Source organism: Prionailurus viverrinus, chromosome F1, assembly GCF_022837055.1.
Source record: "Prionailurus viverrinus isolate Anna chromosome F1, UM_Priviv_1.0, whole genome shotgun sequence".
Classification (NCBI taxonomy): domain Eukaryota; kingdom Metazoa; phylum Chordata; class Mammalia; order Carnivora; family Felidae; genus Prionailurus; species Prionailurus viverrinus.
In genome coordinates, this window is record NC_062577.1 from 67,086,676 (window position 1) to 67,098,466 (window position 11,791).

General features: G+C 59.6%; 2 protein-coding genes across 7 annotated transcripts; both read left to right on the top strand.

The window, feature by feature from the left end:
* Window positions 1-1,858: 1,858 nt before the first annotated feature.
* S100A14 (S100 calcium binding protein A14) lies at window positions 1,859-4,048 on the top strand. 3 transcript variants are annotated; one of them, XM_047841437.1, is made up of 4 exons: window positions 1,859-1,960; window positions 2,375-2,483; window positions 2,908-3,054; window positions 3,269-4,048. In XM_047841437.1, exons 2-4 carry the CDS (start codon window positions 2,454-2,456, stop codon window positions 3,404-3,406), a joined length of 315 nt encoding a protein of 104 aa, XP_047697393.1. In that variant the 5' UTR covers window positions 1,859-1,960; window positions 2,375-2,453; the 3' UTR covers window positions 3,407-4,048. The 3 variants fall into 3 exon arrangements, with proteins under 3 accessions (XP_047697393.1, XP_047697394.1, XP_047697395.1); XM_047841438.1 differs by having other exon boundaries at window positions 1,862-1,960; window positions 2,360-2,483; XM_047841439.1 differs by lacking the exon at window positions 1,859-1,960 and having other exon boundaries at window positions 1,971-2,483.
* Window positions 4,049-5,140: 1,092 nt separating this feature from the next.
* Window positions 5,141-10,340, top strand: S100A16 (S100 calcium binding protein A16). Of its 4 annotated transcripts, none has more exons than XM_047841443.1 (3): window positions 5,141-5,331; window positions 9,152-9,420; window positions 9,673-10,340. In XM_047841443.1, the coding sequence occupies exons 2-3, from the start codon at window positions 9,268-9,270 to the stop codon at window positions 9,829-9,831; spliced, it is 312 nt and encodes a 103-aa protein (XP_047697399.1). In that variant the 5' UTR covers window positions 5,141-5,331; window positions 9,152-9,267; the 3' UTR covers window positions 9,832-10,340. The 4 variants fall into 4 exon arrangements, with proteins under 4 accessions (XP_047697399.1, XP_047697396.1, XP_047697398.1 ...); XM_047841440.1 differs by having other exon boundaries at window positions 5,143-5,331; window positions 9,243-9,420; XM_047841442.1 differs by lacking the exon at window positions 5,141-5,331 and adding an exon at window positions 8,453-8,585 and having other exon boundaries at window positions 9,243-9,420.
* The last annotated feature ends 1,451 nt before the right edge of the window (window positions 10,341-11,791 follow it).

Genomic DNA, 11,791 nt, shown 5'->3' on the forward strand with positions numbered 1-11,791 from the left:
GCCCAGGGGCATGGTCTCAGTTTACACTTTTCTTTTACCCGGGGTTTGTGTCATTGGACGATAATGGTAGCAGTGAACTTGTGTTGAGGACTTGCTGTGTGCCAGGCACAGTACTAAACACTTTTCCTGCAGTGTCTTTGTGAGTTGATTCTCACAGCCCTTTGAGGAAAGGTACTGTTTTTAAGTTCTGTATTGAAGATGAGGAAACAGATTTTAGAGAAGTTCGCAGACAAGAAGAGGTGGAACTGGGTTGAAATTCCAGAGCCTCTGTGACGAACTGGGATCCTCTCCGGATGGGTGGTGTGGGACCACTGGGCCCTCTTCTCCTCCCTCCCTCCCTCCATAGCAGGGGTGAAGCAGAAGAATGGACACAAGGTTCCGGTACGAAGACTGTGGGATGGGTGCCCCTCTCCCCACCCTTCTTGGCTTGAGGGGCTTGCGGTTTGAACCGCCCGCCACCAGAGGGGGCAGGGGTGGGGCAGCCCAGCAGGCACCGCCTCCCCGCAGCTGTCACTGCCGATGCCTGGTGTCCCTCTGGGACAGCCATTACTCCTGAGGAACCTTCAGGCTGAGACAACCTCCCCACAGCACACCAAGGAAGGTTCCCAGGTTGAGACCTTCCATCTAAGTGCCCTCAGACTGAGAGACCTCAGAAGGACCCCTAGGCTGGCACTGAGGGGCCATTTGGCTGAGACATTCCAGAGTGGGTCTCACAGGGGGCTTCCCCCAAACCAGAGACTCTAGGAGAGACTTGACGAGAAACTCTTCAGAGGGACCCCTGGTTGAGGCACTCCTGGAGAAGCCCTCAGATTGAGAGACCCTCAGAGAGCTCTCAGAGGAACACAGAGTGGGGTACTCTAGGGAGGGCTTCTTCATGGAGAGACGCTTTTAGATGCACTCGATTGAGGCCAGAAGTGCAGGGGAGGCCTAGGAGGAGACACCGGGAGGGGCATTGGGAGACACACTTGAGCTTTGGGTCCCGCCTCATCCTTGCCTTGGCCCACACCACCTCCTCTACTGCCGCTCTCCCTTCCTCTCCCCGTCATCTCCCCGTCAGGTGAGGAGGTCCCTCGGGGTGTGCCGAGGCTTCCTGGGATGTCATCCCCCGCACTGGATTGGGGGAGTTGGGTTCAGGAAGGCATGGGGTTCTGGGGGAGGGAGGAGTAGGCAGCCCAACCAGTTTGGAGAGGTCGTTAACAGCCACATCATTCACCTGGGCCTCACACATGCTGGCGCACACATGCTGTGCATGCTGGCTGAGGGGAGCCCCAAGGGGGTCAGGACAACACTCAGTGTGGCCCCTCTGCCAGGCTGCCCTTCTCTGGCTCCTTCCTCACCTGTTGGCCATGGGAACTGCAGGCTTGGTGTCACTACCCAAATTGGCCCTGGTGGGAGGAATGTGAGTGAGTGAGTGTGTGTGTGTGTGTGTGTGTGTGTGTATGAGAGAGAGAGAGAGAGAGAGAGAGGGAGAGGGAGACATCAAAGGACAGAGAGGTCTCTGGGGACCTCTCTCAACTCACATGTCTCCGGACCACAAGCCCTGCCTTGATCAGTCTCTGCTTTTCCTTCTTTCCTGATGTTGACTCAAAGCCCCTCCACTTCAATTCCTCCAGGCCTTTCTTCCCAGGCTCGACCCCACAGTCTTGCCAAGGCCCCCTTCTGCCTTCCCCAGCCTCCCCTTCCCTTTCTCTTGCCTTGACTCTGCTTGCTGGTCTGGGGCCAGAGGCCACCCAGCCCCAGCCTCCAAGGGTTCCCTCCAATGGCAGAGTGGGGAGGCTCTCGGGGCTCTGGCCAATGGGGGGTGGGGCCGACAGGGCTGGCTCACAGCCCAGGCTGCTGCAATAGCAGGGGTGGCTTAGGGATGAGGCCCAGCCCTCTGCCTTCCCTCCCTGCCCCCAAGTATAAGAGCTGAGCTCAGGTGAGCTGACTCCTAGCGTCCGGTCCCAGCAGCTGCCAGCAGGTAAGGAGACATAGGCCTTTTCACCCAAAGGGCTGCCCCTGTCCAGAGGACACAAGTAGCCTATTCTACCCTGGCCTGCCAGGAGAAGGGCAAGGGGCCAGGTCCTGGACAATGATGATGATGATGATGATGATGTGTGTGTGTGTGTGTGTGTGTGTATGTGTGTGTGTAGCAGAGGAGAATGGTGGGAAGAACTGGGAAGATTGATCTAAGGTGAGGCCCAAGGGATTCCCTCTGAATAGGGGGGTCTGGGGGCTGTGATCTCAGCTTCTGGATCCTTCACAGGAACCAGGTCTTGTGTGGAGTTGGCTCCGACCCCCTGAGCAAGGAACAGAATATTGAGGGTACAGCCAGAGGGGACAGTTGAGAAAGATATGCTGAGCCATCCCCTGCCCTCAGTCTTCCTCCTTCCAGGCAGATCATGAGCCATCGGCTCCTCTGAGGCCTGCTGTGGGACAACAGCGCTCTCACCGGGACGAGTACACCGGTCACCATGGGGCAGTGTCGGTCAGCCAATGCTGAGGTGGGCCCATTCGTGCCTGGACTTTCTGTTTCCATGCTCCACTCCCCGACCCTGAGGGTCTGTGTCCCCTCTTCTTGGCCTTGCCCCGCACTCTAGACCTTGCTCGGGAGACCCAGACTCTTCTCTCGTACCAACAGGGGTGATACACAAGGAACCCTCCTGGGAAGAGAGAGTCTGCCGCATGCTGGGACCTGCCCTGGGTGGGGGCTGGGGGGTGACAGGGTGGAAGCCTTGCCCAACTTGTGGCTCAGGCAGGGCAGGGGCCAGTGGGGGGAAGGGGGTTGGATGCCGGGCTCTGGAGTGGGTGGGAGCCTCTGTGCCTCCCAGCTTTCTTCTGCCCTATTGGCCTTGAGGGCCTTAGGGCGGTAGGGTGTCCTAGGGTGGACATAGCCTCCCTGACATGAGTGATGTCCCCTGCCCTCAGGATGCCCAGGAATTCAGTGACGTGGAGAGGGCCATTGAGACCCTCATCAAGAACTTCCACCAGTACTCTGTGGAGGGTGGCAAGGAGACGCTGACCCCCTCCGAGCTACGGGACCTGGTCAGCCAGCAGCTGCCCCACCTCATGCCGGTACTGAGGGAGCGGCCCGCCCAGGCAGCGCCCTGATTTCCCCTCTGGGTCTCCAAGGCCCCACCCACACGGCCCCTGGCACTAGCAACCCCAGCCCTTCCCAACTGCCAGTGCCAGGTAGGCACAGGTCCCGCCTCCTGCCCCTGGGCAGGGGTGCGGCAGGAGGATCAAAGGGTGCTGCCTCCCTGAGCTATGGTGTCTTCCCTCCCCTCAGAGCAATTGCGGCCTCGAAGAGAAAATCGCCAACTTGGGCAGCTGTAACGACTCTAAACTGGAGTTTGGGAGTTTCTGGGAGCTGATTGGAGAAGCAGCCAGGAGCGTGAAGCTGGAGAGCCCTGTCCGGGGGAGTTGAAAATCTTCTTCTGGAATTCTTGGGGGGATGTTGGGGAAAGGGGACCTTAGAGACCGTGGGCCTAGAAACGCCTCTCCACCACCACCACCACCACCACCACCACCACCACCACACTATTCCCCAGTCTGCACCTGCCTCGCCTCTGCAAGGTTCAAGTCCTTAGTGAGCCTTCCCAGGGGTCTCTGTGTACTTCATCCTTGGGAGCTCCGTGGAACTCCATGAGTCCCCACCAGAGGGAGGCTCAGGGGATGGGTTGGGCCCAGGGATGGATGTGGCGAGATGCTGGAGGGATAAGGATGGGCTAAGGGCCAAGTAATTTGGTTGCGGGGAAGGTCAAAGAGGAACTGGGCTACTGGATATGATTTGAAGAAGAAGGTGGGGAATGGGGCTGATATTTGGTACTAAAAAGAGTCTCTGAGAACCTAGCCTTCCTTATCTCTTCCCCAACCCAAATGATAACTTCTGTCCAGTGCTACGCCTTCCTTCTTACAGCTCTGCCCCAGCCTCTTTCCAGGACTCTGTCCCTGGGCTAGGGCAGGGGAAGAGAGAGAGCAGGCTGGAGAGGGGAGGCTGAGGAGGGGGTGACTTTGGGAGAGGACCAGCTGGGTGCTTGGGTATTTAAAGAATGATGGTTGTTTTGTAACATGTGATTAATAAAAAAAACGGAAAAAGTGAAAGATGCTGTCTTGACTGGATACCTGCCCTACCTCAGTCCACGGGCAAGGGGTGGTTGGGTGAGTGGCAGAGCCCTTGGTGGCACAGGGCATGTGGGGCCGCAGTGGCTGCGGCAGAAGTGAATGGATTTGGGTCGAGGATGGGTGCCAGGCCCCAGAGTTTGGAGAGCTGGTCCTCTCTGGAGGACAGGCTCTTCTTTGCCAAGGGGCTGGTCCTCTGCCAGGAGGAGAGGGTATGTGTGCTCACCTGGGGAGACAGTTAAGACCCCAGACAGTTATGACCCCAGGTGTTCCCTGGGCGACCGGCAGCAAGGGAAACGTGGGGCTGAGAAACAGGCTGACCCGCCTGGGTTTGAAGCCAGCCCTGCCACTTACCATCTCTGGAGTGTTGGGCATGCTCTCAGAGTATCAGTTTGCTCATCTGTCGAATGGGGTATTAATATCTCTGAAATAAATCAGATTTGTTAGGAGGATAATGGACACATCACGGGAAGTGCTTAGCAGAGAGCTTGACACAGAGTGAGTGCCCCAAGCTGGAGTCTCCCTTGTCGGAGTGGACGGGTGGGTCCCCTCTACTTTCAGCTGCCGCCTCCACATGTTGACTGGCCAGTTTCCTTGGGTGTACTGGGGAAGGGCTGGAGGGGTGCAGAAGAATCCTCTGCTGCACATGACAGGTCCTAGGAATGGGCGTCAGCTCCTGGTGGTCTGAACGGGGAGACGGAGACCAGGGGCCAGGTTCTGCTGCTGCCTTCTGACTGGGGCCCACAGAAATCAGGCATTACTCCTGAAACCCTAGCAGCAAGGAGGAGTCTGTGGTCAGCCAGGCTGGCCTGGAATGCTAACTGAAATCGTCTGTTGGGGGCCCTGAAACTGGGCTCCCAGTGACCCAGGTGAGCAGGGCAGGTGACACCCCTTTCTTTCTCCATTGACTGGGTTCTGCTCAGGCCCTGCAGGGCCAGCAGGGTGGGGTTGTGGGGTTGCCAGCTTCCACCACTCCCTCTGGGGTGGGGGTGGAGGGGTGTTAAAAAAGGTGTGTATCCCTTTAACAAGGGCCCAACCCCAGGGCCAAGTCAGAGGGAGCTCAGTCACTACCTCCCCACCGAGCCAGCTCCGCCAGGCACGGCCAGAGTGGGACAGATTCTGGGAGCGAAGCGGGGAGGAGTCCTGGGCCGGCTGAGTGGGGAGCCGCTTGGCGGTGCCTGAGTCCAGGCCCCAGAGCCCTGCTGGAGAGGAGGCAGTCCTGGGAGGCAGGTGAGCACCCCAGGCCTGTCCTGGGAGGTCTGGGGCTGCCAGAGAGGTCCTGCAGGCGTGGGGGGCCCCCGGGGAAGGGGGCGGTGAGGAGGGCCTGGGGAGGGGGCCCTGCTAGAGACCGGGCTGGAAGGGTCTGTTAATTTTTAACTTTCCCGCAGGCTGGTTTGGGAATGGAGACTTCGGTGGGGTTGGGAGGTGGGGAGGCCTTCAGAGGGGTGGACGGGGTGGCGAGACCCCCCTCTCCCCAACCCAGCCGCTGACTGGGCTCTTCTCCAGGGCCTGGGCCACGGGGCAGAGAGCTCAGGAGCTCTGTCGCAGCTGCTCCGACCCTCCCTTAACAGAAAAAGGGCAAATGCGTGTTTGGTGGCGGTTGGGGGTGGTCAGACCTGGATGTGGGCCTCACGAGCCGGCTCTGGGATCTGTGTCTTGGGAGGTGATGGGGTCCAGGAGGAACCGGGAAGGGCCCTGTGAGAGGAGGCAGGCGCCGGAGGCTTGTTTCCACTTCAGGACCCAGGCAGGCTGTGGCTTGATTGGCTTTGCCTGGCAGGGCCACCTGCACCGTCTGCCTGTGCCCAGCCCGATAGGGCAGGGGTGCTTCGGGAGGGAGCTCCGGAGGTGCAGACCAGTGGGGCTCAGCCTTCCTCGCAGCTGGTAAAGAGAGGGGTGGCTGTCGGTGAGGCCAGGGCCCGCAGTGTGTGTGAGTGTCCACACCTCAGTCCGACCCCACTTGTCTGGAAAATGTTCCAGAGGGGCACACCCTGTCCTGTCCAGCAGGAGCGGGTGGGCGGATGTGTGAATTCCAGGCAGTGAGTCCTGTGAGGCAGGGGCACTTGGGTGAGACTTCAGTTTGAAACAGCCTTGCAAATAGAGTGACAAGTTACCGGCCCAGTTCAGATGCCACCTTCCCTGCATGTTGAAGGCAGTTGGGGCCAATGAGTGAATCAAGGGAGTGGGTGAGCAAGAAAACCAGTTCAGTGAATGAATGAATCAGTGAATGAATCAGGAAATGAATGATGAGGAGTGAGGAAACAAGTTTGAGGTCGATGGAAGGGACACAGAGAAGGCCGAATGTAGGCTTGGGGGCAGGCCAGACTCCAGAGAGGACGGTGGCCAGGAGGCACAGAAGTTCAGGGAGGTCTCACAACACCTGGAAACAGTTCGGGATTCCAGCGGAGGGAGTGTGGTGGGAAGAGAAGGTGGACTGGGGGGACTGTGCTGGGTGTTCAGGGCTCCAGACTGAAGGGGCTTGGGGTGGGGCGGTGGGGTTACAGGGGCGAAGATCCAGGGGCAAGGCTCAGGGCCCTGGAGGTTTTGGGAGAAGTCGGCAAACTGGGCTGAGGTGGGCGGGGGATGGGGGCGGGGCCTCTCGGTTGCTCCAGGATGAGTCAGCCAAGGAAGAGACCAGGAAAACACTAGGGGAGGGCTGGGGGCTCCTGGTGGGAGGGCCCTTTGGAGGACAAGTGGTCCCCCAACCCCCACTTTTGGGGAAGGCTCTAATATACATGTCCACCCCACCAGCTCTCAGGCCAGGACCTACCTCCTGCCAACCCTTCCTAGGAGAGGCTCACGGGACAGCTTGACCCTCCCGCCTGGTTGGGCCTGGTCGGAGGGAGGAGCAGGTGCCTGTGGGTGGGTGTGGTGGCAGAGCCTGTCTCCTGGCCCCCAGGGGAAGGAGGGAGGAGGAGGCTAATGACACCTGACTAGCCCCCTCTGACATCCTTCCTTCAGAAAAAGCTTTGGAAAAGCGCTTATCCAGATGGTTATCTCCAAGAAGGTGGGGGGTGGATTACTGGGGACTGAGAACCTGGGCTGTTGAGGCAGGCAGCCAGAGGCCAGGTGGGGGCTGGGACCTGGATCGAGGAGGGCCGGAGGAGGCTCCCCTGGTCAGAGAGACAACATTCTAAGAAGACACGTGGTGAGGAGGGTGGGTGGGTCAGGGGGAGGGGCAGAGGCACAGCACCCCAGCCCCATTTCTTTCTCTTTCCTCTCGGGGACTATTTCCCCGCAGGGTTCCTCACTTAGGGAACAGGTCTGGGATGGTTAAGGGTTGGGGGGGGGGGGGTGGTTCTCTGAACCCTTTTCCCACTCCCAAAGTTGGTTGGGAGTAGGCTTGGCTGAGTCCTTGCTGAAGTGGGTGCAGCTTTCGGAATCCAGGGTTCTGGCCCTGGGTCTGGAGCACTCTCCAGTCAAGGGCAGCAGAGAACAGTTTCATGGATTGGAACTTTTTTCCTTCCTCACTTCTCACTTGTGAGTATTAGGGTGTTTGCAGGAACATTGAGCCTCACAGTCACACACTTAATAAACGAAGAGCACAGGGGAAAGAACGTGGTTTCCTGTAGCCCTGGTTCCATATTTTATCCTTCTGTGTGAAGAGCAGAGTGGCCAGGCAGGTGAGGCAGGGAGGGAAGGGCAGGTTTCCCGTCGGAGACGCCCCAGCCTGCTCCTCTCTCTCTATCCTCCTTCCTTCCTACATTAGGGTCTAGTCCCTCCGGGTCACACCCTTCCTTCAGAAAGAGCCTCGTAAAAGAAATAACTTGGAAGGGTGGTCAGGGTCACTGGATACCTGGTAGCAGGGCTGGAAGGAGGTAGAATGTTATAGAACATCTGTCTTAAGGAAGCCGTTGGACCAGACAGTGCAGGTGAGGGAGGTGCAGAAATTAAAAGCCGGGAGCTTGCGTTTACCTAGGATTTTAAAAAATGGCCCTCAAGTCAATGAGTCGTGTCCTTTGGTTCAGTAAACGCAATGGTTGCATGTAAGAAACACTGTCCTTGCCTCAAGGAAGGAGAGGGTTAGGGGAGAGCAGACCCACAGCAGTTATGAGCCCTGTTACTGTCGGCTGGCATCTGTGGGACCCGGGGAGCAGAGTGCTGGGGGCAGGGGCCGGGGCTGTGGCAAGGCCCGGCCAAGCCGACCTGTCTTCCGAGTTTCGCCACAGGATGTTCAGGCCCGGACGGAGGCTGTGTCCACCTTCCCTTGCCAGGACCGAACGGGCAGGCTGGCTGTAGCTCATTCCTGGGCTTGGGGGCGGGAGGGGAGGCTCATTTGCCCGGGGTTCACTTGGGGGGGCTCTGGGCATGGGCGGCGACTGACAGAATAGACCCGCCTGCTCCCCTCATATCCTGTTATTCAGAAGGCTGTATCCGCTTGGACTGTGAGTGCCTTTTGTCCTGGGTGAGGGGGTGACGCGTGTGGCCTTTGGCTGGCTGCAGCTGTGTCTCCAGCTGGGGCAAAAGCAGGCTTGGCTCCTCTTTAGGTAATGGGGTGGGGGGGTCCTCGAGTCCTGCTGTGTGTTTCCAGGTGGGTATGAGGGAGGGCAGGCTAGCAGGGTGTGGCGGGGGCCTGCCGAAAGTCTGGCTCCATGGGGGAGTGCATTGTCCTTCCCCAGAGAGGGACAACCATGGCCTGGGCTCCTGCAGAACCTGCCCTGGTGCCTGGCCGGAGGGACTCGGGAGGGCCTAGATTCCTGCTTTGTGGCCTGGGGCGGGGGTCTCAGGCAATGCTGGGGCTGGGGGATATAGCTGTCGGCCTCCCAGCCCCTTTGCCTCACCCGAGCAGTTTCTAGCTGTGCGCGCTCCCTGGGCAGGGGCCCTGGGTGGGTCAGCTGTGGAGACAGCAGAGGGGTGGGCCCCTCTTCTGCCCCCTTCCCATGGGAGCCTCCTGCTCTCACTGGGGCTCTGACAGGCCCAGTGCCTGGGGCTGGGGCAGGGCCTGGAGAACCTGCCTGGGCAGTTGGGCTGGCGAGCACCTGTATCAGAGCAGCCACACTGTTCTGACTCCAGGCTTACCCTGGTGCCGCCTCCCCCCCCCCCCCCCCCCCAGGACCCGCCAGCCCAGGGGCCCAGGAGGAGGATGAGGGCAGGGGGCCCCGAATTTGGCCTGTGGGGTCTCCTCACCTGCCCTCTTCGCCCAGGCCCCGCGAGGAGTGAGGCAGTGAGATGGCAGACTGCTACACAGAGCTGGAGAAGGCCGTCGTGGTCCTGGTGGAAAACTTCTACAAATACGTGTCTAAACACAGTCTGGTCAAGAACAAGATCAGCAAAAGCAGCTTCCGGAAGATGCTTCAGAAAGAGCTTAACCATATGCTGACGGTGAGGTCCCCTCGCCTAAGGGCCCTGCCTACCCACCAGCACCCCCCAGTCTTGATCCTCGTGTGGTGTCCTTCCCCACTGCGGCCTCTGTCTTTTCAGAGTGACCCCCTGAACCAGCGTCTCACCACCGCCCAGGCCCCGGTCCTCTTGGGGTGCCGAGGCCTGACCAGGGAGGTCCTGGGACTGTGTGTGGCTGCCGCCCTCCCCACCGCTGACCACCCCCCCCCCCCCCCCCCCAAAATTCCTCTCCAGGATACAGGTAACCGGAAGGCTGCTGACAAGCTCATCCAGAACCTGGACGCCAACCACGATGGGCGCATCAGCTTTGACGAGTACTGGACCTTGATAGGCGGCATCACGGGCCCCATCGCCAATCTTATCCGCCAGCAGGAGCAGCAGAGCGGCAGCTAGAGGACCCCTCCCACCGCCCCTCCACGCCCAGCCCCTGGTGCTCTTCCCGGGCTCCCCGCAGCCTCCTCCACCCACCCAGGCCCCCCTCCTCGCTCCTCCCTGCACGCCTCCTGCTGAACAGGGGAATGGGCCCCTCCAGAGTGTCGTGGTCTGGGGGTGCCTCCCAAAGGGTCTTAGTCCCTGGAGCCAGCAGGCCCCGGGGGCCCCTCTGTGAGGCTTCAGGGCTGCTTGGGGTCCCCGCGAGTTTCCTGCTCAGTCCACCAACCCCTCCAGCGTCTGATGCTCTGCCTGATGCTGGGTGTCTCCTGACCTCTGCTTGGGGTCTCCCTGCCCCCCCCGGAAGCAGGAGCAGAGGCCTCTCCTCTTTCTCTCAGCCTGTGTGCTGGGGACAGAAGATTTCCAGGGACTGTGGGTCAGGGAACAGTCGAGCAGGGCTGCCCCCACCCCCGCTCCTGCTCACCACTGATGCGGTGGCAATAAAGGCTGGATTTGGAGTTTGTACCCCCTCACCCAGTCCCTTTGTGACATTCATTGAAACCTTTCCATTCCGTGGAACCTCCTCATTCCTTGGTGGTCTTTGCCCTGGGACCCTGAGGTAAGGGGGAATCTCACCTCAAGAGACCCCAAGGGCAGAGAGAAAGAAAGAAACCCCAGTGCCTGGAATTCCGCCCCCCCCCCCCCCCCCCCCCACCGCCTGCCAGCAGCGGCCGGCAGCCCTGGGCCAGCAGCAGCCTCCCTCTCCCTCCGTGAGGGGCCAGAGGCCGTGCGTGCGTCACCGTCTCTGGGCCCTCATCCCCACGACCCAGACTCAGACTCCACTTCCAGGCGCACAGTGGGTCCCGTTAGGCCTCTTTGCATTTCCACGAGAGAGAGGCCGTGAGTCTTCGGCCTGGCGTCGTGAGCAGTGCCGGGGTCCTGAGCCGCCGTCAGCAGCTTACCTAACACCCGGAGAAGTCTGTGGGATGGGGAAGCAGGCGTGGAGGAAACAGGGCTGGGTGAGGCCGGAGCTGGACTGCGAGGGCGAAGGGAAGTGGCAGCCTGTTGCTGCTGGAGGGGACAGTGCTGGCTTCTCCCTGTTCTTGCCCTGAGGGAGCCCCTGCTGTGGAGACACAGCACCTGTCCCCTTGGGAAGGCCGGAGGCAAGCAGGAGCCCCGTCTGTGGGGTCGATTCCAGCCTCGGACGGGGCACTCCACAGTTTCAGATTTGTTTTCAAAAGATGCACAGGCAGTTTCATTGAACTGCATTTATAGATCCTCAGGTTTGTAAGGTAATCTGCTTCAGGACAGGCCTGTGGTCAAGGTGGTGAGCAGTCTGTGTCCTCACCTCCCTTCGCAGTGACCCCCCCCAGTTAAAAGCGGACGGCGTCCCCTGTCCTGAGGGTCGCTGTGCCGCCCAGACTAAACAGGGGACAACTTGCTCACACTTCTTTGGGGTGCCTTCTAACATACACTTTATTGTGGTGAAATCACGTGGTATAATTTTACCCTCAACAACCGGGTGTACCTCACGGTGTTGCCACCTGCACGTTGTTGCACAGCGTGTCTCGAGACCTCGTTCATCTCGCAGGACTGGAACTCGCTACCCCCCCAGCAACAAACCCCTCAGCCCCTGGCAACCACCCTTGCGCTTTCTGTTTCTATGCGTTTGGGTACTTCAGGTGCCTCAGATAGGTGGAATCATGCCATATTTGTCCTTGTATGATCAGCTTGTGTCACTTATTGTAATGTCCTCATGGTTTATCTCTGTTGTTGCGCGAGACAGCGTCTCCTTTTTTTTTTTTTTTTTTTTTCACGCAGAGCGTGAGTGGGCAAGGGGCAGAATGAGAGGGAGACACAGAATCGGAAGCGGGTTCCAGGCTCCGAGCTGTCAGCACAGAGCCAGACGCAGGGCTCGAACTCACGAACCGTGAGATCACGACCTGAGCTGAAGTCACATGCTTAACTGACTGAGCCACCCAGG

Excerpts from the sequence above, each read along its gene's own strand:
- S100A14 (XM_047841437.1), top strand. The coding sequence starts at position 2,454 with ATGGGGCAGTGTCGGTCAGCCAATGCTGAG. Across the intron at positions 2,484-2,907 it reads GTCGGTCAGCCAATGCTGAG|GATGCCCAGGAATTCAGTGA; the intron begins GTGGGCCCATTC and ends CCCTGCCCTCAG. Across the intron at positions 3,055-3,268 it reads AGCTGCCCCACCTCATGCCG|AGCAATTGCGGCCTCGAAGA; the intron begins GTACTGAGGGAG and ends CCCTCCCCTCAG.
- S100A16 (XM_047841443.1), top strand. The coding sequence starts at position 9,268 with ATGGCAGACTGCTACACAGAGCTGGAGAAGGCCGTCGTGGTCCTGGTG. Across the intron at positions 9,421-9,672 it reads AGCTTAACCATATGCTGACG|GATACAGGTAACCGGAAGGC; the intron begins GTGAGGTCCCCT and ends ATTCCTCTCCAG.